This window comes from Leptonotus elevatus, chromosome 2 (genome assembly GCF_054856555.1).
Source record: "Leptonotus elevatus isolate MCC_2025b chromosome 2, RoL_Lele_1.0, whole genome shotgun sequence".
In the NCBI taxonomy this organism is placed as follows: domain Eukaryota; kingdom Metazoa; phylum Chordata; class Actinopteri; order Syngnathiformes; family Syngnathidae; genus Leptonotus; species Leptonotus elevatus.
In genome coordinates, this window is record NC_141240.1 from 42,620,186 (window position 1) to 42,646,715 (window position 26,530).

General features: G+C 43.3%; 2 protein-coding genes across 4 annotated transcripts; both read right to left on the bottom strand.

Annotated features, from left to right (window-relative positions):
* Positions 1 to 3,148: 3,148 nt before the first annotated feature.
* On the bottom strand, positions 3,149 to 11,827 carry LOC147180110 (gap junction gamma-1 protein-like). The gene is made up of 5 exons (XM_086069151.1): positions 11,658 to 11,827; positions 8,973 to 9,242; positions 8,681 to 8,900; positions 6,472 to 7,149; positions 3,149 to 4,270 (listed from the first exon to the last, which is right to left on the bottom strand). Exons 2-5 carry the CDS (start codon positions 9,210 to 9,212, stop codon positions 4,257 to 4,259), a joined length of 1,152 nt encoding a protein of 383 aa, XP_085925277.1. The 5' UTR covers positions 9,213 to 9,242; positions 11,658 to 11,827; the 3' UTR covers positions 3,149 to 4,256.
* Positions 11,828 to 12,922: 1,095 nt separating this feature from the next.
* Positions 12,923 to 26,236, bottom strand: stk11ip (serine/threonine kinase 11 interacting protein). 3 transcript variants are annotated; one of them, XM_086069771.1, is made up of 25 exons: positions 25,829 to 26,236; positions 25,118 to 25,320; positions 24,966 to 25,040; positions 24,680 to 24,775; positions 24,495 to 24,602; positions 24,334 to 24,405; positions 24,123 to 24,252; positions 23,957 to 24,060; positions 23,783 to 23,839; positions 23,661 to 23,702; positions 23,409 to 23,573; positions 23,252 to 23,321; positions 21,832 to 22,263; positions 21,536 to 21,762; positions 21,349 to 21,459; positions 20,350 to 20,563; positions 19,498 to 19,619; positions 19,172 to 19,412; positions 17,652 to 17,761; positions 17,486 to 17,583; positions 17,131 to 17,321; positions 16,166 to 16,250; positions 15,479 to 15,561; positions 14,132 to 14,361; positions 12,923 to 13,419 (listed from the first exon to the last, which is right to left on the bottom strand). In XM_086069771.1, the coding sequence occupies exons 1-25, from the start codon at positions 25,893 to 25,895 to the stop codon at positions 13,279 to 13,281; spliced, it is 3,474 nt and encodes a 1,157-aa protein (XP_085925897.1). In that variant the 5' UTR covers positions 25,896 to 26,236; the 3' UTR covers positions 12,923 to 13,278. The 3 variants fall into 3 exon arrangements, with proteins under 3 accessions (XP_085925897.1, XP_085925896.1, XP_085925895.1); XM_086069770.1 differs by having other exon boundaries at positions 21,536 to 21,747; positions 23,783 to 23,872; XM_086069769.1 differs by having other exon boundaries at positions 23,783 to 23,872.
* Positions 26,237 to 26,530: the final 294 nt, after the last annotated feature.

Sequence of the window (26,530 nt, forward strand, 5' to 3'; positions counted from 1 at the left end):
GTGCAACTTCGACTGACGGCCGAACTTCGGTTGAAGTAATAATAACTTTTCATTTGTAAAATAACGGTCGCTAAGTCACTTCGGGTCACGTCGGCTTCCATTCAACAACCATTTGCTTCCGCCGTCCGTCATAGGGCAGTCACGTGATCACGTGACGTCGGTGCAAATGGTCAATAGCCGCCTGCCTTAAATTTGTTTTAAATATCTCTACTTTCTGTTCGTTACTCTCAAGTTCAATTAAATGAATTAAATGATTGTTTTTCTTCTTATTAAAATGATGCACCTTGACTGATATGTTTCATATTCATAATATTAAATCCACATGGAGTTTGATATGATTTTTCACGTCTCCAGTATGTATCGCTCCACATTTGCTCTTACTCAGCTTGCAGTTTCCTACAATTCAACACGGGTGGAGGACTAGTATTGCCAATTATATTATCGTCATCCACTGACGACAACCATAAGTGAATGATCTTCTGACTTTAGTGTGAATTCAAGCATGAAGTTCCCCCTAAAAAAAATGTAAATAAAAAAACCCTGCTTCATCTGAATTCCAGCCAGCAACTTCACATGCACTGCATTCAACAAGATAGGAGGAGATTTTCAGCTGTTAGCTCGTCCGCGGCCACAGCGAACTAATTGTTACTACCAGCAGACAGTGATGAAGACTTACTTTCTTCTTCAGAAACGTCCTTCCTTGTATCCACCATGACTCCCTTTCCCGTCATTTTCCTCAGTGTTGCTTGTAGTTGTCACGTTCGGAACACTTGGCTGACAGAAGCACGTTCAACGGCAAGCGTGGTCGCAGTCGGCGACGCAGTCAAAACATGGACTGGACTTTTAGTAATTCGGTGGAATGGATTGGATAATGACACACGAGAAGCGTGGACGACTATATTTTACTATTGGCATAGACCTCAAGGGCTGGAGTCCTGCAGGTTTTGGATGTTTTCCTGCTCCAACGCAGCTGATTCCAATCAACAGGATCGTTATGCAGAGCTTGCTGATGAGCTGATCATATATCAGCTGTGTTGGAGAAGGGAAACATCCAAAACCAGCAGGACCCCGGCCCTTGAGGACCGAGTGTGCCCACCCTTGGTATAGACCAACGCCCGATGACAAACACAAAAAATAGGTTTTTGTTTTTATAAACAGCAACATATTGAATGAGTGATGAACAAAGCCGCCTCACAGTGCAGATTTATGTTAGGCATCATGTGGCGATTGAAGGAAGAGTATTGACTATGTTTTTTTTTTTACTTTTTGATTAAAAGAACCAACCAGGTTGAATAAATAAATAAGTAATAATAATAATAATACCACACAGTCAGGTAAATGATCTATTCAACTGGCTTTTGATTCAATCGATGTTGGCACAAAAATATAACACGCCGCTAGATGGCAGTATTGCTCCTTCGTGTCAGTTGTCTCAAAGTATGTCTGCCCAAATAAGGTTTTATGATTGCAAACGTTTGAGCTGGTCACAAATGTAACTTAGATAATGGGGTTAAACAAAAAAAGCTTGACATTTGACCAACAAAGGCATTCAAAAAAATCAGTTTAACCATAATGTACTGTCATATACTGTACTACTATTTAAGAAGATGACAGGGCCATTTAATATCACCGGATGTGCCAGTTGCCAATGAATACAGACACGCAGAGAAGAATCCACCAAAAGTCTAAAATTAGAAAATACCAAACGAGAAGGAACATTAACATTGCGCTTTATAAGAAATGAAAAAAAATGTACTTGCACATAAGTTAAATGAGAATGGTCCCTAAAAATAGCCTACCTGTTAAAAAGCAAACAATTATTTAAGATCAAATGCTAATTTATTAACACGACCTAACTGTAGCCGACTTAATTTTTAAGTCCATTTTCCAGTTGACATTTTCAGTCATTGTAATGTGTTTGATTAGATTTCACGTTTTAAATGTGCTTTATTAGAATTTATATTTAATAAAGTGATTTATTACATAGCTCACTTTGAGATACCTGAACCACCTTTTGAGAAACACTAGACAACAGATGACAACCGGCAATTTACAGCCATGCCTTTTTTAAACTGTCAATTTACCACAAAGTGCGCAGTAAGTCTACACTGTAATTTGTTAAATTAGTTTAGAAAATGTAACAAATATGTTGTACACATATCCGTTTAATACATTTATTTTCATACCGTTGTGGTTTTCTCTTTTATACATTGTAATTGCTGTACATGTTGGCACCTCCATCAGCAATTTACATTTACCCTCACAAAATCATTGTTTTTAACATTATCTTGAATTTATAAGACACGTCACCAAATTTGAAATATTTTAGAATTTAATTAAATAAATGTAAAATTAGATGAAAAATCTAACATATGTTATGCATGTTTGTTTGTTTTATATGCACATTAGGATACAACGTGACTGATTTGCAGCGGTGGTAGTAAGACATATGAGCAATTCCCAAGTCTTCCAGTTTGAAACAAGTCCCAAGTTACTGTGGCAAAGATCAAGAAAGACGAGTTCCCAATTTCAGGCAAGTCAAGTCAAGCTATTGCTTGGATTAAGCCTCACTTGTCACCAATCTTGCTTAGTCACAAGTTCACAACATATATTGGAGTCATGTTTTTTTCAATCATGACACAAATTTCACATTTACACCTATAAAAAACACTTCGTTTGAAATAAATATTGTAATTGCATTTGTTGGAAAAATACACGTTTGTACGAGTGTTTACAATTACCAATGTACAGTGGAGCACTGTTACCGTGACAAATATTGAAATATACTGTATATGTGAGTCAACGAAATGATCGGATTTTAACATGAAATTACCACGTTGTGTTGGTGATAGTTTCCCCAAATAATTTAATGAAAGTATGTGAATGGGTGAAAGACAGGCATGAACTTTTTTACTTTGTGAAATACAGTAGCCAACGACTATGCGCGGATCTGCCACATCAAACATGGCGGACGCGTTGACGTAGTGCAGCACGAACGAACACATTTCAGGCGGTGTCAACCATTACGATACCATGCGAACATATTCAGTTGTTTTATATCATATATATATGTTCAGTTCCAGTTATCAATATTAGATGCCCCCCCCCCCCCCCGTTTTTGTAAACCCTCAATAAAAACAGTACAACATTCTGTTCAAATATATTTACTCTCAAGAAAAAAAATATCTACAACTAGAAAACTAACAAAACATTGTTTGCAACTGTATTATGTGGAATGTACCGTCAAACATTTGGAATGAGAAACAATGCAACATTTTGTAGGCTGCATCTTTTCAAGCCAGACAAAAAAAACTAACCAAAAAAAAAAAAAAGTCATGGAGAAGCTGTAAGAACATGTAAACCTGCAAAGGACTCCAAATCAAAGTGGGCGTCAGCTGCTGACTCCAGCGCGTGTTTGGGAGGGCAAGCATCCGTGTTGGAGCATGAACACGGGCCACGCGTGTCAGGGATGGAAAATGATGTCTCACCCAAGAGGAATGTATTTCGACAGGATGGCGTTGGCGCCGCTAATCACCACAAAGCCCAATGAGGTTTAGCCAATGAGCACAAAAAAAAAGACTACTTGTTTTCTAAACCTTCCGCAGTGACGAAGGTGAATTATTTATATCATTCAGAGAAGAAACATTAACGTAAGCTGCAAAAAAAAAAAAAAAAAAAAAAAAGTACTTTTTTATGAAGTGAAAAATGTGAATGAAATTTATTGATCTGTTCTTGGAAATCTTTAGGAATGTATTTAAGGGTACAAAGAATTCAAGCATTTCCCAGTTTAACATTTTTGGCCCAGTGAAGGAAATCTATAAGCTTTAACAAAACAACAGCACTGAGCAGAAGTCCAGAAGCTTCTATCCAAGTTAGCCTCAACAAATATGACAAAAAAAGCACTATACTTCTTTTGTGAGAAGGAGAAAAAGAAGTGGGCCAGCCGAGGTGGCAGAAATGGATAGAGAGGATTTCAGGGCCAAATAAGAGCGCTAGCGAGGGGGGGGGGGGGGTTGGGGGGGGGGCTGGCTGCCTTAGGCATTTGCTTCCAAATGAACCCACCATGTAACAGCCATTAAAGGTGAATTTTCCCTCTCTCAACAGACATGTAATACTGAAAGGAGCATTCTCTTTTCCTTTTTTCTCTCTCACACAAACAAACGTACACAATCCATCTCTCAGTGATCCAACTGCTTTCCCAGATGTGATGAGGCTGACAGGAATGACAAGACAGACAAGAGAGCCACAAAGCAGGTTCAGGCACGTACTCCTGAAAAGGGAGACAAAAAAGAATTAAAAACATTCTGCATTTTCCATTTTCAATGATTCACATCATATTCTAGAAAAGGCTCAAAACAACAATCTGTGCTTAAGGCATCATTTCAAATGACTTGAAAAAAGTCCAAATACATACTTCTTGTTAATTGACGTTAAACCAAATGAATTCAAATGACTAAAAGGAAATAATGAAATAATTACGGTATTTTGGGAAAAAGCTGCAAAGTCCAGCACTTAAAAAAATAAAAAATATTTATTTTTTATTAATAACAGAAGGCGGCCATTTTGCCACCTCAAGTGAAAATGACATACAGTTGCTAAGGTCTCAGTGAACAACCAATCACAGCTCAGCTTCACAAAACAGGCGAGTTGCGATTGGCAACTGTGATGTCATCTTCAGTTGACAGCACGTGGCAAAATGGCCGCCTCCTGAGATAAAACCCAAACGGCTGGATTTGGCTGCGTAACTTCTATTCCACAAATGGAAAATGAATCCCAACGTCATGTTTAGACTTGTGAGGTCACATAGAACATATTATCATGAAGAAATGTATCCCACAAAGTCATCGCTGGGCTTTCCGCATCGCCGCAAACAACGCTAGCAAGCAGCGAGTTCACGATTTAACAAGTTGTCGGCCCCCGCGGGCTCGTCCGCAGCATCGTCGCCTCACTTGGTCATTTAAATAACACCGCCGAGCCGTTCTGTAAATTCTGCCATCCAGGAAATGCTCGCTGGCTAGCTCGTAGCTACACAACGTCGTAGCAGAGATTGGCCCAAGTAACTCACAATTGCGCCGGCTAACCACTAATGCAAATGAAGTCTTTATATTTTTTCATTAACATATTCAAACACACAAATTGTGTACAGTATTTAGAAACAAATCTCTGAATTCACTTTACAGGGCCTTAAATTGTCACAATTCACACCATGTGTGTTTTTAATGCTCATAAAACTCGATATGGTTTGTTGCTCAACGCAATAAACAGCTGTGACTGCATGAGTGGTTTGAACATCTGGCTCACAGTTCTGAAGTTGGGGCTTCAAATGGGAGCTGGCTGTGCGAGAAGTGGCTTTTCACGCCAGCTTGCTCCCACGCTCGTCCGGGTTGGGTTTATTGAAGACCAAATGCGAGTTTGAATGCTTGTCGACACAGAATGTGCCCCGTCGTCCTGTAGGTTGTACCTCACCGGTCGCCCAAAGTCAGTATGACGAGTAAAGTTTAAATTAAGAATGAAATCTGTCTCCATCCTGCAATTTCATTTTATAGAGTGTTCCATTAACCACCAGCGAATCCTTACGTTAGCTCCTGGTGGACAAAAGCCAGCACCTCGTCCAGACTAGAGCTACGCTACGCTACGCAAATTTCTTGCAGGTTTCTGAGGGGTTTTTGTCGCAAATCTGTTAGATTATTTATCGTAAATTTACGAGGATTTCTCTTCGCAAATATATATATATATATATATATATAAATATATATATATAAATATATATATATAAATATATATATATATATATAAATATATATATATATATATAAATATATATATATATATATAAATATATATATATATATATAAATATATATATATATATAAATATATATATATATATATATAAATATATATATATATATAAATATATATATATATATATAAATAAATATATATATATAAATAAATATATATATATATATATAAATAAATATATATATATAAATAAATATATATATATATAAATATATATATAAATATATATATATATAAATAAATATATATATATAAATAAATATATATATATAAATAAATATATATATATATAAATAAATATATATATATAAATAAATATATATATATATAAATAAATATATATATATAAATAAATATATATATAAATAAATATATATATAAATAAATATATATAAATAAATATATATATATACACACACACATATATATATATATACACACACACATATATATATATACACACACACATATATATATACACACACACATATATATATATACACACATATATATATATACACACACACACACACACACACACACAAGCCTTAATACACCGTCGTACATTTGACAGATTTTGGAATAAATAAATATGAAATCAATGTGGATTGAGACAACATCGTCGACGAATGCAATGACGGTAAAGTGTTGCGGTTTCCCAAGTACCTTTTTGGTTGACATCTGCCTGCTTCTCTTGAGCAAAATTGAGGCGGTTCTGCTCGGCCGGCGTTTGCGCCACCGTGTGGACCTCCGGGCTGCTGCTGCTGCGCGAGTGGATTCCCTCCTCCGTGTGGTAGGCCAGGTCCAAGTGCTGCTGGGCCAGCTTCAGGTGCCTGCGCAAGCGCTCCACCTCGCGGGCCGAGTTGCCGTCGTCGGCAAAAGTGTCCAAGCCGGAGTCGCCGGTTGGCGAGATCCTCGGCTCCCCCTTGACCCCTTTTTTCATAGCGGCGTGATACCCCGGCGGCGCCGTGGAGATGGCGTGCAAGGAAGAGGGCGCGCGCGACCTGAGGGCGGCCCGCCTGCGGCAGGTGTCCCGGATGCCGCCGACGCCCAAGTGCAAGATTTCGAAGATGGTGAGGATCAGGCAGAGGAAGGACACCACGTACATGATGAGCAGGAAGATGGTCTTCTCGGTGGGCCGGGACACGAAGCAGTCCACCGTGTGCGGGCAGGGCGAGCGCGTGCACGTGTAAAAGGGGATGACCTCAAAGCCGTACAGGATGAACTGGCCGCACAGGAAGGCCACTTCGAAGGCCGAGCGCCACAGCAGCTGGCATATGTAGAGCTTCATCAGGCCGTCGCGCAGGATCCGCCGCCGGCCGTCGTGCTTCTTCTCCTGCGAGCCTTGAAAAGACACAAATCTTTGTTAGACTTCACAAAGCAACCATTTACCAAACGTTGGCTCGACGGGGCTGGATTGCTTAAGCGGGCGCATGTGGAAACGAATCGAGACGTTGGCGTTTGCCAAACAGGCAAAATTGCCGCACGGCTCATTTGGCACATTTTTTTTACATTTGGGCAGTAAGAAAAATCGAATGTTAGAGGAATTGCAATGGCTGATTTTGCCTTCCTGAAATACGGCATCTGAAACGCAGTTGCAAACTGTTGAGGCCGACAAAAAAGGGTGATCTGAAATGAAGAAACATTTATTTCAACATACACTTGAAGCCAGTCACAAGAAGGCGTCATGATGGATCACCCATGACAAAAATCTTCGTCTGTCATTTCAGCATGTCCCCGTCCTCCCCTCGAGACATTTTTCACCCGCGCTGTGACGACTTTTAAATTCAGCGTTGACCAGATATTCTGCCCAGTTCCGGAGCACTTCGGGCTTGCTGGCTTTCCCAACACTTATCGATTTATTTTCTGTAACTCAGCGGGTTCCATGTACGCATGTCAGACTCTTCCACTCGTGCTTCCAATTCCATCACTTCAAACGTTCACTTTCACATCTGATACCAATAACAGGCAAAGACGGCTGACAGCGAGTGAGCTTTGCTATTTTCTTACTCTTTTTTTTTTTGTTTTGTAAATCAGACCATCTGATGGGATCAACGCAAACGACGATAAGATCAAATTTAAACACGTTGAAGATCAACTTTGATCCATCGCAGCTTTTGAGAGCATCTTTTTGTTTTGTGCTCAGTCCTTGCAGATTGTGGGGCAGAAGACGTCATAACTCAAACTAAAAAATATTTTTCTGGTACTTGTCAGTTTGATGACCTAATTTTCCATTCAAACAGATTTCTGCACTTTCTAGTCCTTTGTCCAAATAGTCTTATTTGTCTCAATCTCAAACGGATGACGACATGACGGGAAAACAAAGGGTTCGATGAGTTGCTAGCATGAGCTAATTTAAAATTGTGTTTATATTAGCAACGTTATGGGAAGGTGTCGCTTTGACAGAGCAAAAGCCTGAGCCCACATCTTGGCTTTCAAAAAAATTCAAAATTAAAATCTTCGCTGTTATCCAAATGCGGACTCCAGAACATGACAGCAGGTCAACTTTTTTCCTTTTTTTTTTTCTTACTTTAGTTCAAAAGTACATTTCTGAGTCCGTTCTAACTTTGGCATCAAGCAACTCATTTCTTACGACTTTGACACGACTATCGACTGCCAGCTTAAGTCAAGTGCGTGTATATTTTGCTGCCCACGCGGCACTTTATCGAGAGCTCAGGAATGTTTTTTCAAACCTTGAAAAGCAAACAATGAAATCCAAGTATTTAAGAATTCCAAGCAGCTCTTGAGGTTGGCCTTTAAATGTGCATGATTTGACTTGATTGGTTTGAAGGATCCGCAATTTGCTTCCTCTGCGTCTTGACGTACAGAAGCGCGCGTTGAAGTCCCTTCAAAGCGACCGACAATGTCAACTTACCTTTTTCCCCCTTGTCCGGCTTCTCGGGTTCGATCTCCTCAGCGACCATGGGGTCTTCCTCTCCATTGTCCTCCGCCTCCTCGTAGTCCCGAACGGCACCTCGGCTGACGATGGGCATCCTCTTCTTGCGTCGCGGCCGGTAGTCCGAGTCGTCCATGCGGGCGATCTTGTGCATGGCGAATCCCAAGTACATGATGGTGGGAGTGGTGATCATAATGACCTGCGGCAGAACACGGCCTCAACTTTTAGTCGCGCGCTTGACGCTCGCTACACGCCGTGCAAAAAAAGTCACCTGGAAGATCCAGAAGCGGACGTGCGAGAGCGGCGCGAAGGCGTCGTAGCACACGTTCTCGCAACCCGGCTGCTGCGTGTTGCAGACAAACTTGCTCTGCTCGTCGTAGTAGATGGTCTCGCCGCCGACCGCCGTCAGGACGATACGGAAGATGATGAGCACCGTCAGCCAGATCTTCCCCACGAAGGTGGAGTGGTTCGAAATCTCGTCCAGCAGACGCGTCAGGAAACTCCAACTCATGGTGCCGAGGTGACCGAGGAGCTAAACAGGCTTTTGGGAGCCACGGGAATAGAAAAAGGAAAATCGCACATTTGGGCATTTTTGACTTATTTTCACAGACTTGTCTTTTGTGTGATATTGACTTCCTTTAAATCGACTCTTCTTTTATTGAAAATGTCTCACAATGGTGAGCGCACCCCTGACATTTCTGCAGATATTGATTTCTCTTTCCATGGGACCACACTGAAGAAATGACACTTTGACACAATGGAACGCAGTCAGTGTACAAAAGTGTAAAAGTGCTATTCCCTTTAAAATGACACAAAACACAAAGCCATTAATAGCTAAACCCCTGGCAACAAAAGTGAGTGCACCCCTACGTGAAAATGCCATTAGTGTCATTATTTTCCGAAACTATTTTTTGTCCATAGTTGAAATGAAGTCAACATGTGACCAGTGAACACAAAACAGAAACCAACTCTTATGGTGTCAATAAAAACTGAACATAAAGTTGTTGTTTTGCAGGCAAAATTTAGGATCTGACATTCATCGTCTTTGTCAGAGAAATTCCATTCGTCCTCGGGTAGACCAGCCTTGGGATTTTTTCTCTCTCTCTCAATAACCACAATGTGCGCTTACTCATAATGTACACCGCGTGTGCACATAGCTTTTCACTTTCTTTATTGTTTAGCAAATATATAATTCATTTGTTTTTTTTCACGTACCACTTGCAATGGGACAAGTTTAAGACTAAAGATTGCAGTATGATAAAACCACGACGGGGAAAATGTTCAAGCCGTGGTTGATATGTTTTTTTACAGTCTGGCCTTTCACATCATATATAGCTAAGCATTAAAGCTTAGGAACTTTTGTGATGTGAAATGATCGGGCTTGTTTTAAATATACAATATCGGATTCTCTTGTTTCGTACGTCAGTCAGTTTTAAAGTCAACTTGAACCAGGAGTGACAAAACGGCTGAAGCAAGCACGCTGCGCCTCTTATTTTGGACAACTGTGAGAGTTTTTGATGTTCTATGACAGAGAGAACAAGAGCTGAGGAAAAAGTGTGTTTTACAAAGTTTCAATGAGTATGTGGAAGTTGTAAAACTGTAGTGGTGCGCTTCTTCAAAAAGAAAGATCAGGATGTGACAAGAAGAAGAAGAAGAAGAACACCGCGGCTGCGGGGTGACATCTGTTTTCACCCTACAATTACAAAACACCATCTTTAAAATCAGAGCAGGAGATAAAGACAAGCTGAAGCAGCGGTTTTACAGCTGCAGTGTTGTGAGGAGACGATCGTGTGCGCCAAGCAGACGTACACAAAAGGCGACTGTCCCTTTAAAAGTCACTCCGCGATTGGGATGGGATTTGCAGCCGTGGCAGAAACGCAGGCCAATTAAAGGCTGCGAAATCCAGCCTCGGTTTGACCGCTAATGCTAAAAAAAAAAAAAAACACACAACTTTTTATTTCACATCAAACTTCTCGACATTGTAACAACTGAAAACAAATGACACGAATCGTCTTGAGACGTGGCAGTGAAAAGAGAATTCAATGACAGTTGGCTGCGTCAGTCATGACGTCATATGCTTTTTGAGCGTGTGGGATTTCTCTCTCTCTCTCCGTGTTTAAGGCTGGCTTGCAATATCATTATCTGAAGCGTCACAGAGAAATATCACTGAGGAGTCGTGACTACTTCAATAATGAAAATGAAGTGCATCTTGACTTGACAAAAGGTCCAAGTTGGTTTCTGGCAAGTGGAGATTTGCTTCAATTCTAGTTAACACACTTAAATAAATAGCTGCTGTTAATTAGACAGCACACAAAAGGCCAAATAGGGCCTCCGTCTTCATGTGTTCGTCAAAGTCAAATACTGGACGCGCAAACTCGTCGCGCCAGCTGACCAAAGAAAAAGCACATTTTCACATCCACCGTTTGTCGCACGCGGGGCCGAAATTGGGGGGTGGGAGGGGGTGGGAGGGGGTTGTCTGGTCTGGAAAGTGTGTGCAAAGGATCCGGACAAAGCGGAGGCGTTTGAACATTCCTGGCTAACCCAAAACAGAAAGCTGGATTTTAGGGTTCAAGGAGTCGCCACGGAGGCCGCACACGCACGCGCACCTGGCGCCGCACGACTCGGCCAAGCTGCGGTCAAACAAGGCCACATTCAAGCAACCGACGAGATACACATTTAAAAAAAAAAAAAAAGAAGTCGAACGTGAGCAGTGATGCGGAGAAGCACGCCGAAGCAAGACTTTGGTTCTGAGCGCTCTACCGGGTCTTGGCGGTTAACTAATTGTCCAAGGGAACCTCATCGCCAGACTTACCGACTCCGCCGGATTCCACTCGACAGACAAGCGCACTTTCAAAACGTAACTTTCTGCATGGCGAACACAAGCTCCAGTTGTCCCCGCTGGAAGGAAAGCACGCGAGCGCCCCCAACAAAGTTCCCAAAAAGGCGTCGAACCCACCTTGTGCGCTCCAAGCGCTTAATTGCGCCACCGGGTTTTCCTAATTAGCGTGCGTGGCTGCCGTCAGTCCGAGTCCATTCGGCCCACCGTGTCCCCCGCGCGCCGGGGTCCTCAAAACAAAAAGAAGTGCGGGCTTCTGTGGGCTCCCGACTCTTCCTCCTCCACCTCTTGGTGCCGCGTAAGTGGCCCCAGCAATAAGCACCCGCCCCCCCGCTTGAAACCCGAGAACAGTCCTGACGACTTTTTTTTCTTTTCTTTTTTTTTTTTTGCCTCAACACAAAAGTTGTTTTTTAAAATGATGATGTTGTTGTGCAAGTGTCCCACATAGTTGCCCACGTGGCCCTTCGGGATGAATGATATTGGAGCAAAACAAAAAAACATGGTTACAGGCCTATACGTGCTATTTTTTTTTATTGGAATGTATTTGTAAGTATTAATGTTAAGATGAATATGAGAAATCACAACTTTTTAGTTTGAAATGAACAAAGTCATGGTGCATGAAAATAAAAAGATCTTTCAAAGTCAATTTTCTAAACACTGAATTTAAAGCCCTGCAGCTTCAAATGCTCAAAAGGGACACAAATATTCTCAGCCAAAAACTTCTTCAGAGACGCCACAGCTTCTTCTGTCACAAAATGGTTTCCTCACCACAACTTCCATTTGTGGAATGATTTGGAAAATCACGATCTTCTGGGGACAAATGATTGCGACTTGGATGAGGATGAGCAAGGCATTGGGGGAGGGATGACGGGTTGAGGGCTCCAAAAAAAAAGAAGACATTTGTGCTCACGTCTCACTTCCTTGCTTTCCACCAATCACACATCCTTCCGAAAGACGCCATCTTGGTACCGATTGTTCATTTTCATTGTGAATGTTGAGATTCTGCAGTTGGTCAGATCAATTCCAGCGAGACACAAAAGAGCTGCTGGCATCCATCCGGCCCTCTTCTTCCGCTTATCCCGGGTCCAAGGCCAGACTTGCCATTACCCGGCAGCTCTTCTTAGGGGATCCCGAGGTTTTCCCTGGCCAGCCGAGAGATGTCGTCGGTCCAGCGTGTCCTGGGTCCTATCCGTGGCCTCCTCCCGTTGGGACATGCTCAGAACATCCTCACCAAGGAGCCGTCCGGAGGTTTGAACTACTAATATAGGCAATTATGAGCAATTTTTTGAGGGCGTCAAGTACGGGCATTTTCCCCACAGCGTGGTTCCCGTCTCCCGCCAAAAGCAGGGGTTTATTGTCGTCATGAATAAAAGCAATGAAGCGCATTTGGTTGAACTCATTTATACACACAATTGTTGCTCTCATAGAAAAAATAAAAGTCAGTAGTAAAGATATAAATGATGACATGAACGCTGACAGCTGCAGGATGTTGAGACTCGCGAGTGCGAGGATTCCTAAATATGCGCGATGACGGCTTCACATGTGCTTGAGATCATGCAACTGCTCAGAAATTCTTGACATAACAAAAAGAAGGGAAAAAAAAGAGAAATCCCCTTTCAGGATAGAGCTGCTTCTTCGAACCAGCAACACAACCATGACTTGGAAAATGGACTTTGGCTTATCTGCCACATTGAAGGTGCATGTACAGAGAAAACAAAAAAAAGACATTGACCATTATTTGTTATATTTCTTTGCCGTGCACAGTTGTGTGCAGCCTAACGCCAAACATGGCCTCCCACTGCGTTCGGATCCACGCCAGCAGAGCCTGTAGGAGCTCGGAACTCTCCGAGCGCACGTGCCAGGTCTTCTCCTCTTTCTGAGTCTTGAAGGGGAAATGAAGAGAAGTCAAGCAAGAGAATTTCAGCCGACAAAGTCAGAATTTGGAGATTTCGGCCGGCAAAGTCCGAATTTGGAGATTTCGTCCGGCAAAGTCAGAATTTGGAGATTTCGTTTGGCAAAGTCCGAATTTGGAGATTTCGGCCGACAAAGTCCGAATTTGGAGATTTCGGCCGGCAAAGTCCGAATTTGGAGATTTCGGCCGGCAAAGTCCGAATTTGGAGATTTCGGCCGGCAAAGTCCGAATTTGGAGATTTGGTCCGACAAAGTCAGAATTTGGAGATTTCGTCCGACAAAGTCCAAATTTGGAGATTTCGTCCGACAAAGTCCGAATTTGGAGATTTCGGCCGACAAAGTCCGAATTTGGAGATTTCGACCGGCAAAGTCAGAATTTGGAGATTTCGGCCGACAAAGTCAGAATTTGGAGATTTCGGCCGACAAAATCAGAATTTGGAGATTTCGGCCGACAAAGTCAGAATTTGGAGATTTCGGCCGACAAAGTCAGAATTTGGAGATTTCGGCCGACAAAGTCAGAATTTGGAGATTTCGGCCGACAAAGTCAGAATTTGGAGATTTCGGCCGAAAAAGTCAGAATTTGGAGATTTCGGCCGACAAAGTCAGAATTTGGAGATTTCGGCCGACAAAGTCAGAATTTGGAGATTTCGGCCGGCAAAGTCCGAATTTGGAGTGTGGCTCACCTCGTCGTAGAGCTTGACATCCATCTGGCGCTGCCCATTGGGCCACAGGTGGACCGAGCTCACACAGCTGATGGGCAGCGTCTCCACAACAGAGAAGCTCCCGCTGCTCGGCTCCGGGGTGCCGTTGACCGTCGTCGGCTGCTTTGTGCTCTTCCCCCACTGGTGATCCTCGCTCAACAGGTACAGAGTCTCTCGGGTCGCCAGCACGGTCATTGGCGCCCACGTGTTTTCTGGAATGACACCGACAAGACACAACATTTGATTTCATATGACATTGTAGTATTTCGTCGTTTAATTCATTGGTCGCACAGAAGGTGAAAGGTCAAAAAGCCCACCAATGCTTTTAATTGTGGCCACATTTGAGATAGAACATTCACACAAAATGGTCAGTTGAGGTTTTTAAGAATTTGCAAATGGAGTGCACCCTTTGCTAAAAAACTGCACTACGTGATGTTGCGGGGGCGTGGCTCAGTCTGTAGAAACGGTCGTTCAGCAACCAGAAGGTCGGCTGTTCGATGCCCGCTCTCCCCGAGTCATGTGTCCTTGGGCAAGGCACTTGACACACCGATGTGTTGCTACTCACACTGGTGTATGGAAGGTGCGAATGGTGGGAGGGGCCGTAGGCGTACACTGGCAGCCACGCTTCCTTCCGTCAGCCTGCCCCAAGGCGGCTGTGGCTACTCAAGTAGCTGACCGTCACCAGTGTCTAGAAAAGCGCTATATAAATCCCATGCGTTATTATTATTACATGATTTCAGCATTTTTTTTTTATTCTGTTAACATCAATAGCTAGCCTGCAATGCCAGGATTTTCAGATTGCCTCTGTAGCTCATCCCCCAGTCTAAAACTAAATTCTATCATACAATCCCCGTCCGTTAGCTTAGCCCGAGCATTGACTTTATTTATTGTTTCTTGAGAAGGCGCTCTGGATTAGCTTACCAAACTGTTCTGTAGCAAGCCACACCTACTTTGTGGCAATGAAATTAGTATTTCGTGCAAAAGTTCTAGCGATATTGTGGTCACCATTTAATTTTTCCTTCTCCATATCATGTCTACAGCTCTGTGGCGAGCAAAGACGCATTTTGGCATTGAGTGAATGCAAAGTTTAGCAACAACCTAGCAAGGCAAATCGGGACACGTTCAAATGGCAGAGCAACAAATTCCACCGATACATGCAGCTGTTCGCGCAATCAGAAAATTGCCTGAGGAAGATTTCAGCCACAAATCAATTCCCTTCCTTCACTTGTGGCTTCATATTGCCTTCGCAAAGCCAACCAGCAGAGACGTCCAATCGTCATGGAGTGACATCATATAATGCCGCGGTAATGGCGGATACAGGTGGCTAACCTTGCAGCAAAAAGGCCAGAATGTAGCAAAACTGCAGCTGGCCATCCTCCACATCTGTTTGGATGTCTTCACACACAAGAGGCCTGGCACGGGAAAAGAACACAACATGAACAAAACACAAAAGAACACACAGTATTGCCTCCTTCTTGAGTATAAGAATGTCTCGACAAGTCGAATGTCATTTAGCAGATCTTGCCGCTTTTTTGCCCATTTTCTAACATGCTACAGAATCATAACCGTTTGTGCATTTCAGTTCGGAATAATGTCTTGATTTTGAACAAAGGGGTGCAAATTGAAAAAAGTTTTTTTTTTTTTAAATCCAATTCACAGATTAATAGTAATAATAAAAATACAACATCAAATCAAACCTTTTTTACTACGATACTTCCTGGAGCTCACCGAAGCACATCAAACTTACTGTTCTCTATAATTTGGGGAAATTCTGCTAACGAGTGGAGGAAAACATACAAATAAAAGGTGGATAACAACAACCTGCACAACAGCACAGCCAAGTCTCACTGCCGAACACATGGTCCCAATTAAAGTGTGCTTTAGCAGCTAATTTAACAGAGCTGTGCAACAAGATGAAGTCTAAAAATAATAATAATAATAATAATCTGATTGCAATGGAGAGGAAAAGGTGCGTCCGGATACGCGACTCTGGTCTCGCGGCATGTGTTGAGGTACCAGAGATGGTGCTGAGGGTCGAGTCTGGTGGTTGAGATTGACCTCAGCTTGCTGTCGGACCGGTGCGCCATCTCACGCACAATTCCTGCAGAGGGACGACACCAAAAAAACACATTTGGAGCAACGAAAATAGCGGCTGGAATAAAAGTGAAGGCCGCCTGAAGAAATTCACTGGATCCGACCCATTATTCCTTCCCCACACAATAAATCGTTGCTGGTCCCACAAAACTAAAGCAAAGGACTTCCTGACTAAGTCACACCCGAGCCTTAGTGGGAAAGAGGTCAGAAGTCAATCGGAGACTATCGTTGCAACAGTGCGTGTCTGCTTTGTGGTGAACTATTGCAGCAGCATAAAGACCATTTTTGAGAACGTGTCAGCAGCGCAACGCAGCTGTCACGCGGCGGCCGAGAACAGCAGCAAAGCGTTCGTGCAATTTGACGGCTGAAAAGGGGCAGCGCTGGATTTCAACAGCACGGCTTCACAGCCAACTTTGAACGGACGCACTTCACAGAGGGACTTAGGGAGGTGATGCTGGAGGAGGAGGAAAAGAGCATGACAAATCATTTCGGTCCCTGTACTGCAAAACGACCCTGTGCAGACTTTCTGTTTTTGCGTGCCCATCAAAACGAGTTGCTTTCTATCAGCTGTAAATCATCGAGTTGTATCACATCTCAGACATTCCTGAGCCCACCGGGGAGGGGGGGGGGGGGCATAATCAAGGCCTTTCCTTCCGGCTGCTGGTCTCACAAGCACACGAGTTGGGCTGGGACCGATTTTCGCCCGCGATCACATATGGCCTCGTGTTTGTGTGGCAATGTTGACATTTTGTTGAGTTGAAAGCAGAACAAGCAGCAAGTGGAGGAGGAAAAGGTCAGTGAGTTTCTTTCCCACACAATCCCAGTTATCCTTTTATGTGTTTTCCACATGTTTAAACAGGAAGTGTTTGGCCGGAACTCCTTCTTACCTGTCAACAGGCCAAAGAAGCCTTTGCAGCGTACACTGTCCCGCACCAGGAGGGTGTAGGCCACGCCCCTTTCTTCCCCATCTTCAAATGCCATGTGGACGCTCTGAGAGCCAAGCCCCACCTCCAGGTAGCTGAGCTCTAAGATTGGGTGGCAGTCACGCTTCTGGAGCCAATCGGACAGCTGCCCCTGACTGGGAGGGGACGTACACCAAGGTGAGACTCAGCAGTGGCAGTAACTCCAAAAATACACAAGGGGGCTAAACAACAATTTTGGTTCAACAACTTAGAATGGAAGAAATCAAACACTTTTGAACACAAGGTTTCAAGAGCACATCGCTGTCGCTCAGCCACTCACCTGGCTCCCAATGTCACTTCAAGGACGTAGATTCTTTTGTCCGACACCACCACCAGAGATGCAAACTCTTCCGGCTCCCCAAATCTCACAAGTGATGTCTGACGGCAAAATGGAAATTCAGCCCGTCGAAATGTAGCATACGTGTGAGCGCAACAGTTGTACTCACCTTTAGGAAACAATTGAGCTCCTCTTCCTCTTCGAAGACATCCACGTCCAAGAAAAGTTTCAGCCGATGGTCGACGGCCTCAAAGGCCTCGCTCAGCACGTCAAAGTCACCTGGAGAAAGACGCTTAAGTTAAAGACAACATTTGTTTGTTGAAGCGAACATTTCACCAGGTAAAAAAAACACCACTTTCTATTTTTTTTTTTTTTCAAACCAACTTCCATGTTATTTTGAAATGGAGTTGCACGGATCAAGAAATATCCCATTGCATTTTGGTGAGGAAGATCAGTGGTCCTTCACCTGGGTTCACTCGAACCCCAGGGGTTCGATGAAGTCAGTCTCGGGGGTTGAGCAGAGGTCAAGACATAGACTTGGCTCAAATGTTTTGTGATGATATGCTTCACTTGGGCATCACGTGACATTGCTTGGCCTATCTGTGCTGCAGGAAATTTGGTGTGCTCAATAGTCGACTTGTGACTGTTGTGATGGTACGTCGTGATTTCTGCATTACTGTCATCGCTTTATACAAACTATGTCAAGCTAAAGAAAAGAAAGTGTTCGGACGAGTATGTGCCATATGAATTCGCAAGTATAACGGAACGTATGGTGTTCCACCGGGTTCAATTCTGGGGCCTCTGCTCTTTTCATTTTATCTGCTGCCCCTGAATTGCATCTAAAAGGGGAAGTCAACCCCCCAACATTTTTGACAATAATATGTTCTATGCAGCCCCACCTCTAAATATGGTATTCTGGTAAATATTTCATTAGCGGAATATAAGTTAAGCAGCAAAATACAGCCATTTTTATCCATCTCAGGGGGCGGCCATTTTGCCACTTGCTGTCCATTGAGTCAAAGATGACATCAATGTTGCTCAGGTCTCACATAACAACCAATCACAGCACAGTTTTAGAAACAGGTGCCCTCTGATTGGTCATGAGTCACATTGATGTCATCTTCAGTCGACAGCAAGTGGCAAAATGGCCGCTCCCTGAGAAATGGCTGAATTTTGCTTCACAACTCATATTCCAAAAATGTAAGATTAATTAGAATGTCATGTTTAGACGAGTGAGGTCACATATGACATATTATTGTCAAGAAATGTTTCAGGTTGACTTCCACTTTAAGAAAACAAGATGGTTGTTTTAGACTACTGTATAAATATAGAGTTGAGTTGACTGATGGGAGTCAGCGTCCGAACGGATGATTTGCAATACCAAGTTTTTGCAATTATTCAGCACAACTCAAGGAAGACTTCCTAAAGCTGCATAAAGATGCAGAATACAAGACGACAACGCTTGAATTCACGATGAAGAAAGATTCGATGAAAAGTCTACTTTCCTCGTTCATCTTGTTCACCAGTATTTTATTTTTCAGTAAAGGGTTCGGTGTGTGCGTGTAAGCAACCGGTGGGGTTCGGTACCTCCAACAAGGTTAAGAACCACTGTACTAACACGTGAATTTGAATGGTGGAGTGCAGCAAATTCGGAAATTGATTGCATTGTTCAATCAAGCGAGCACAAACCGCTGGAGTTGACTATTCCTGAATGCTGACTTGCAGGCGGCGTGGCGCAGATGGCGGTGTAGCTGTAGCTGCCGGCCAGATCATCCTTGCTTTGGCAGTCGGCATTGTAGGACAGGGAGAAAGAGTCGGCCCCGCTCTCCCCGATATAGAATGAGCTGCCCTGCGCGGTGAAAAAAGTGGGCTCCTCCGCGATGCCGGCAGAGGCCGTTTCCTCCGGATTACTGCTAATGCTCGTGTTCGCCTGTGAGAGAGTGCGACATTGCAGTTGACTACTTTTGAAAGTATATCGGAGGGGGAAAAAAAAATCTTCCGCTGATGAACGACACCTTCGTGTCTTCATTGCCTGCCGTTGATGGACTTTGGATCGGCGTACTGCTGTAAGGGAATGACTGGCCAACGAGCTGGATCAAGTGGTCACTTCCGCATTCTGGACAGTTTTCACAGTTTCCTGGAAAAAACAAAACAAAAACAAACCATCATCTGCTGCTTATCCTGTATAGGGTACAAGGTCGCAAGTGCGCCACAACTTCCAACCTATCGCCCACCTGTCTCAGATTGAGAGTCGGGATGCGCCCTTCCTTGACAGACTGACGCAGAGACGGGGGACTTTTCACACATAGATATTCACAATTTTGGACAAATTAAGTCTCCAATTAATACACGATGTTGACTGCGGGAGGGAGCGAGAACCCACATACAAAGGCCTCAGGATTGTTTTTTGCTGTTGTTAGCAACACTAATAACCACGGACCCGCTGTTCTATGTGCAGTTTGGACATGTTTAAAAAAGCAGAATCATTCGTTCACAGGTGAATTTACGCCTATCACAAATGGCTTTGTGTGTGTGTGTGGCAGGTTACACCCTAGACTGGTCGTCAGCCAGTCGCGTGGCACGTGAAGGCAAACAACCATTCAATTGATTTCAGGCACGGTAGGGAATTTTCAAGCAAACGAGTCCCAGCTGGTGCTGCGCAATCTTCAAAACATCTTAACAACAAAGTGGAGCGTGCGTGCCAGGGCAGGTCTTTTACGTCAATTGTGGTAAAAATCACACGTAGGTGGCTTCCTGCAGAAAATTAAGTCAGCTATTTATAAAAGAAGAAAGATAATAACAAAAGAAGATTGAAGGGAAAATAATTTGCCCGTGCATGATTGAGCTTGCGCCTTCATTTTGCTCACCTTTGTTACCCTCATCACATTCCATCAACTCCCTGCCGTCCTGCTCGTCGACGCCCTCTGGCAACATCATAGGTCTTGCGCTCCTGGCTCGACCTGCGGCCTCCATGAACTCTGACCCGCAACGGAGGCACTGCATATGAACACAGCCTGGAAGGAGCCCTGCTTCACGACGGCGGTTGGCCTCTGCCGCAGGTGACAGCACGTCAACCAGATCCTGGTCAAGAAGGTTACCATCAGGGTTATTATTGTTTTGGAATTTTCATTATAGTTATTTTTTATTTTGTTTGGAGTCCGTTTTTTTTTTTTTTCGTTAGTTTTAATTAGCTTTCAAGGTGGTTCTGTTAGTTTTTATTTTTAGTTATTAAAAAAATGCTTAATTTTTGTTACATTTTAGTTAGTTTCAGTATTGGTTTTCGCTTAAAAAAAAAAAAGTGTATTACTTATGCGCAATATTTAATAAACACCATGAAAAAAAAGGAAAAAAAAAGTGTTGCATTTCGGCTGAGTTAAATGAAAAAGCAGGAGAGCCGAGCCGAGCCATTGGAGCCAAAAGTCAAGCACGAATTGTCGCCGAGGAGCGACGTCATTCGAAGGTGCTTTTCTATTGGCTGCAGCGAGATGACATCATTTCTGTGTGACACTTTCAAACGTCCTTATTCCGGTTAATATCGAAAAAAATATACTTAAAATCACATTTAAAATCATCCCCAAAGGTGGATGTATTCAATTAATTACCAAAGACTAAAACAAAGGACATTTGTTTTACTTAGTTTTGTAAACATAAAATGTAGTTTCAGCTAGTTTTCATTTCTTTTAAAAAGGTTTTTTTTTTCCGTTAACGGAATTGTTTTTTGAATTTTCGTTCGAGTTTTTTTCATTAGTTTTCGTTAACCAAAATAACCTTGGTTACGATAACACAAATCAAACACGCTTCTGTTCATGTCATCCGTCTGAGCCGGAATTTTGTTCTTTGTTTGCAATACAACAAAGGTGAACAACCTTAAGGGCCTGCTGCGGGTCATCATCCAGAAGGACGTAACATCGCCGCCTCTTTTCCTTCACGATGTAGTCAAACTGGATCTCCACAGCTGGAAACGTTGCTCTCGTCTCCTGAAAAGAAATGTTCATTTTTCAGTTCATTTATGCAAAAAGAGCAGCCCACCAAGTGCAACAAAAGTGACTTCACCCCGTGGGTCCATGCCGCTTGTGTGGCTTCCACCCTGGCCAGGCAGTCCAGCTCCAGGCGACATCTCTCCTGGCCAGACTGCACGTCTACCTCAAGCAAATGGCTCTGTTTGACACGCAGAAACACCTCCTTTCTCCCCTCACCTTGACTCCTTTCATCTTCCTCTCCGTTGTCCGGTACGACACCCACCAGAAGCGGCAGAACCTGGTCCACTGCACTCAAAAACACTCCATCAAACGATGCTTGATAACATATGCAAAACATGTTTTGTGTGTTTTTGTTGTTGTTATAATTACCTCCCAGGTCTTCCTCGTGTTCTCCCTGCTTGGAATTGCCACTCTCCTCCCTCGCTGACTTGCGTGAGTCCAAAGCGGGTCCGGGTGAACGGAACTGGTCTGCCACCGGCCCATCCACCGGCGTGTCTTCCAAAGTGGACTCAGTGTGCTGAGGGCTCTGACTGGGCCACTGCAATGTGGACTCTGTCTCGAGCTCTGCCTCCACCTCTGGCACCCTTGGCTCGGATGAGATGAGCGGCGGAGGAAGAACCGCCGGGGAGAGACGGATGGGGGTGAGAAGGCCATTGGAGAGGGTTTCCGAGCCATTAAGAGTTCTGGCGGGAGGCGCTGCATCTACGTCGAGGTGGTGCTGGTACCGCAGCCAGTCCTCGCCCAGCTGCTCTCTGAAACTGGACATGCGCTCAATCTCCTCTTGGTGTGGAAGAACCATATCTAGAGAGGAAGCACACTGGCACTCATTACAGTGCAGACCGGCGCCACAAGTCTAAAAATATACATCTGACTCAGGGATTCGCGGTTACGGGCAAGCAGAGCCTCCCCGTCTCTTCCCTTGCATGTGAAAAGTTGGGAAAAAAAGAAGTTGACATTAAACTAAATATTTTCCATTTTTAGTGCTCCAAGGCTGATGTTTTTTTTTTTTTTAAATAGCTGAGTTTGTATATTTCCTGTTCGAGAAGGGAAGAGTCATTGCTCGTCATGCCTTAAGTGAGACATTGCCGTTGCTCTTTGAGTCACCAATATACCGTATGTATTTTTTTTTATCGCACATATTGCACATGCTGCAGTTCAACAATCTGTTCAATCATTCTGATCATCCAGAGTGAGCAAAAGTGCACAGTTGAGCTCAGAAAGTAACATGCCGCTGCCAGCAGGGGGCAGTCCTAAGCTCCATTGGCAGAACTAATTCTATTTTGATCATAATTGAAATATATATTTCAAATAAGGTCAAAATTTTAATATAGGCTATTCTTCTATTTTGTGTTCATATTTTTTTTCTCCGACTGCAGTTATGAACCTCAATGCATGTCACTGATCTGACTCTTGATTGGTTGCAGCAAAACAAGTCTGAGTCATGTAAAATCACAATAGTTGTAAATGATGCTTGACTTATGCTTCATTATTACAATTTGCATTGTTTCCATTTTTAAGATGTGCTTTTGCTTCCCCTGCCCAAGACTGTAATACATTGTTTACTTTATCTGTATTTATACAAACATGTTTTTTTCCCCCCTCTCCATTTGGTCCACGGCACAGAGCTCCCAAAAGTCTTGTGGAAATGGTGTTGCTTTTTTTTTTTTTTGTGCTAAATCCTGCTCAGTAACTAGCTATTGCACAAACATGAATGAAACATATCCTCCTTGGAGGTAAGTGATATTAAAAGAAGCACAAAGTACCTGTCATACAGGTAGAAATAACCCACCCTGTGCGGCGGACGCTGCCTGGTAGTCCGTGTCACTGGGCTCGGAGATACTCGCTCGCCGCACTTTAACCTTGGTGCGCAACACAGAATGATTTCAAATCAATTCACACAATAGATCACAGCTGCCAACTCTTATCGCACTGGACCAGCGTCGTACCCGCGACTTCTTCCTGCGAGTGCGTGACACTCGCACCTCGCCCACTGAGAGACTATCGCTGAGCTCCCCAGCTCCACTTGACACATCCGCTGCAAGACTTTGCTCCAACTCTGCCGGAGGAGACGACTGGACCTGGACAATCAGCTGTCCAGCTTTTGGCAGAACCTGGAGAAAAGAGGCGGCTCTTGTTTTCAGACGTTCCTGCTGTAGATCTTCACAAACATGTCGACACTGAGGGCGAGGGAAACTTACAGTTAACTCGGAAGGGGAGAGAGGGACACCATCGAGTTTAACCTGCGAGAAACCAGTACCTGTGAGTGGCATTTAAATGCTCTCATTCATGTCAGCTATTTATTTATTTATTTTTTACCCACTCTGAGCCCGGCAGCCTTTGGCGAGAGATGTCGAACAGTACACGTGCGATGAGTCTTCTGGAAGTACATCGGGTTGCCCTCCAGGTTCAACTTTGTGATAAGACATTATTAGCATGTTGAAATAAATCATCTGCAGCATGGCATGTATGGACAGATGCATGCGCGCGTCCTCACTGTGTTAAGGCAGTGAAGCAAGGAGAGAGGAGCCAGTTGCGAATGCTCCAGCAGAAGATTATAGGCCAGGTCCAAGTGCTGGAGCGATGCCAACTGCTCCACGCCTGTTAATGCACAAATGCGATAAGCCCAAACATAGAAAGTGCATCTGCAAATCATTGTGTACCATTTATGCTCTCCAGTTCATTGTTCCTGAGGATGAGCGTGAGCAGTTTGACCCTGGCGCTTATGCTAAGTGTTGGCGCCCTCTGAAGGCAGTTGTAGCCGAGATTCAAATGTTCCAGTTCACTCAAAGGCTGAGAGGGAGGAAGGAAGGAGGAGACATTGAAAAGAAGCATAACGGCAGCAGTTGAAAATATGGAGGCAAACTGTCTGACCTTTAGAAATTCTGCACACTCCTGAATCTTGTTGTGACTCAAATCCAAAGACTTCAGGACATTCAGGAGACTCTAAGACGGAAGAAGTAGCGCGAGCTTGTGTCAGTGGACAGAAAGGTTAAAGTCATGGTTAAAAAATGTCATGGAGTCATTTGTCTCACTAAAGACTGGTCAAGGCAGACAAGGAAGTTGTAGCTGAAGTTGAGGGTGTGCAGCTCCAGCCATGGCAGCGCAGAGCTGAGGTCACCGCCGCACAGGGAGAGCAGCTCCTACAGGGACAAGTTGGACACTTTCTGTCACACGGGTCTCGAACTGTCGGATGCAGTGGCGGCCATGTTGAGAGCACCTCCGAGGAGCTGAGGCTCTTTGAGCAGATGAAGACCTCCAACTGGGAATAAACTCCTCGGAGACCCTCCAGACAGTGCGGCGGGATATTCTTCAGCTGCCAAGAGAAATACAAAAGACAGACAGATGTTTTTATTCAGCTTAAAAAATAAATGAATTGTCCTATAGGGGCAACACAGATCAGCTGTATTCAGCATAGCGCTTCGCATGAGCAATCAGTGGTGGTAAATAAATGAAAATCAAAACAATGAACACAGATAATGTGATGATACCAAACTGCGAAGTACCTCCAAACACTTTAAAGACTTGAAAGGGAAAATCTTCACACCGGACTGGAATTTTGTGCTTGATGGGTTGATGAGCTGCATAAAGCACACACAGAGTTTTCAAATAATAAACATTCCATGAAGGTATTCATTTGTTGTCACTTCCAAATCACCTTAAGGGAGATTGTTTTCTGCAGGACGTCAAAGAGGAACTGCAGCTGCAGCAAGGATGCGGTGTCAGCTGGATGGGACGGCAGGGCCAGGAAGCCGTGCTGCTGATTCCTGGACTGCAAGTATTGCTCAAACAGTCGGTTGAGCTGCTGCAAGCTCGTCGCCGGCAGGGTCAGCGTGCTGCTACCTCCAAGCACTAACTCGCCTGCAGATGGAGGCGGGGGGACAACTGAGCTGACAATACGCACATCTTAATCAATCAGAATATCGTGGGGAAATGTTTTTGTTTCAGCAGTTCACTTAAAAATCATTATTTAAAACATGACTCTTGTTCATTACATTTGTTTTGATCATAATGACTTTATTTAACGTTGATTGTCATTATTTTGGTTCTTGATTTATTTTTACTACTACGCTCTATTTTCTTAGTTTGTGTGTGTGTGTGTATCTCTCTCTCTCTCTATATATATATATAGAGATAGATAGATAGATAGATAGATAGATAGATAGATAGATAGATGATTGGAGCTTAAAATCGCTCTTCAAAATTTTGAGAAAATCAGATGTATTTGTCGTATATTTACTAAACCTGTAGAGTTTTTAATTGAACAACAAAAACAATTGTTCTGATTCATTCTGATGTACCTGTGTATCAATATATTTAGACTGCGAGGAAACAAAAATGTAACGTGTAATTTGGGATCAAGACTTACCATTATTTCGGAGGAGTGTTGCCAGGCTAGTGACAAGCGAGGACTGACCACCACAAGTACGAGGCATCCTTGATGAGCTGCTGTCGAAAATGACAAGCTCCTGCTTTTAGATACGCTAACATTACAATCTTGAAAAACAAACAGCCATGTCAACATGCACCAGTGTCAGAAAAACAGCTGACATTCCGAACTCCGCTGCTGTTAGCCAGCTAGCTAAAGCTAGCTAAAACACTTCCTGGTCACAAGCTAAGACGTGACATGGTGACATGACATACACGAGTAATTGCAGCTTGACCAGTACACGAGCAACATTAATGCATTGTCACAAATATTTTCGTAAGACAGTAATTTTTAGTACAGTACTGTAATGTTTTTCAGTGTTATTGACAACATTTGTGTCACGTGACGAGGAAGCGCCTACGGTGGCCGTGACGCACTCAAATTTAAGCTGTGTTTTATTCCTCCCTTTTGGTGGGGAAAATCGTTTTAATTATTATAAAGTGAACTTGAATGACATGAAAGGCATCCACAATTAAACACCCAATGATTTTGCTTTTTTCTATTGTATTTGAATTAAAAAAGCAAACAAATATATTTTCCATAGCGAGAACCTTAAACCAAGGAAACCATATATATTCTACAAAGAAGTAACATCCATGATTCCATTCTCTGTATAGTGCTAGTAATATTATTGAAAACAAT

What these genes read in the sequence shown, in the direction of transcription:
- LOC147180110 (XM_086069151.1), bottom strand. Translation starts at nt 9,212, where the DNA reads ATGAGTTGGAGTTTCCTGACGCGTCTGCTGGACGAGATTTCGAACCAC. An exon ending in TCCGCTTCTGGATCTTCCAG is followed by an intron (nt 8,901 to 8,972) that starts GTGACTTTTTTT and finishes GTTCTGCCGCAG; the next exon opens with GTCATTATGATCACCACTCC. An exon ending in GCCGGACAAGGGGGAAAAAG is followed by an intron (nt 7,150 to 8,680) that starts GTAAGTTGACAT and finishes TGTCTTTTCAAG; the next exon opens with GCTCGCAGGAGAAGAAGCAC.
- stk11ip (XM_086069769.1), bottom strand. Translation starts at nt 25,895, where the DNA reads ATGCCTCGTACTTGTGGTGGTCAGTCCTCGCTTGTCACTAGCCTGGCA. An exon ending in AGAAAACAATCTCCCTTAAG is followed by an intron (nt 25,041 to 25,117) that starts GTGATTTGGAAG and finishes TGCTTTATGCAG; the next exon opens with CTCATCAACCCATCAAGCAC. An exon ending in TCTCCCCTTCCGAGTTAACT is followed by an intron (nt 23,574 to 23,660) that starts GTAAGTTTCCCT and finishes TCTTTTCTCCAG; the next exon opens with GTTCTGCCAAAAGCTGGACA.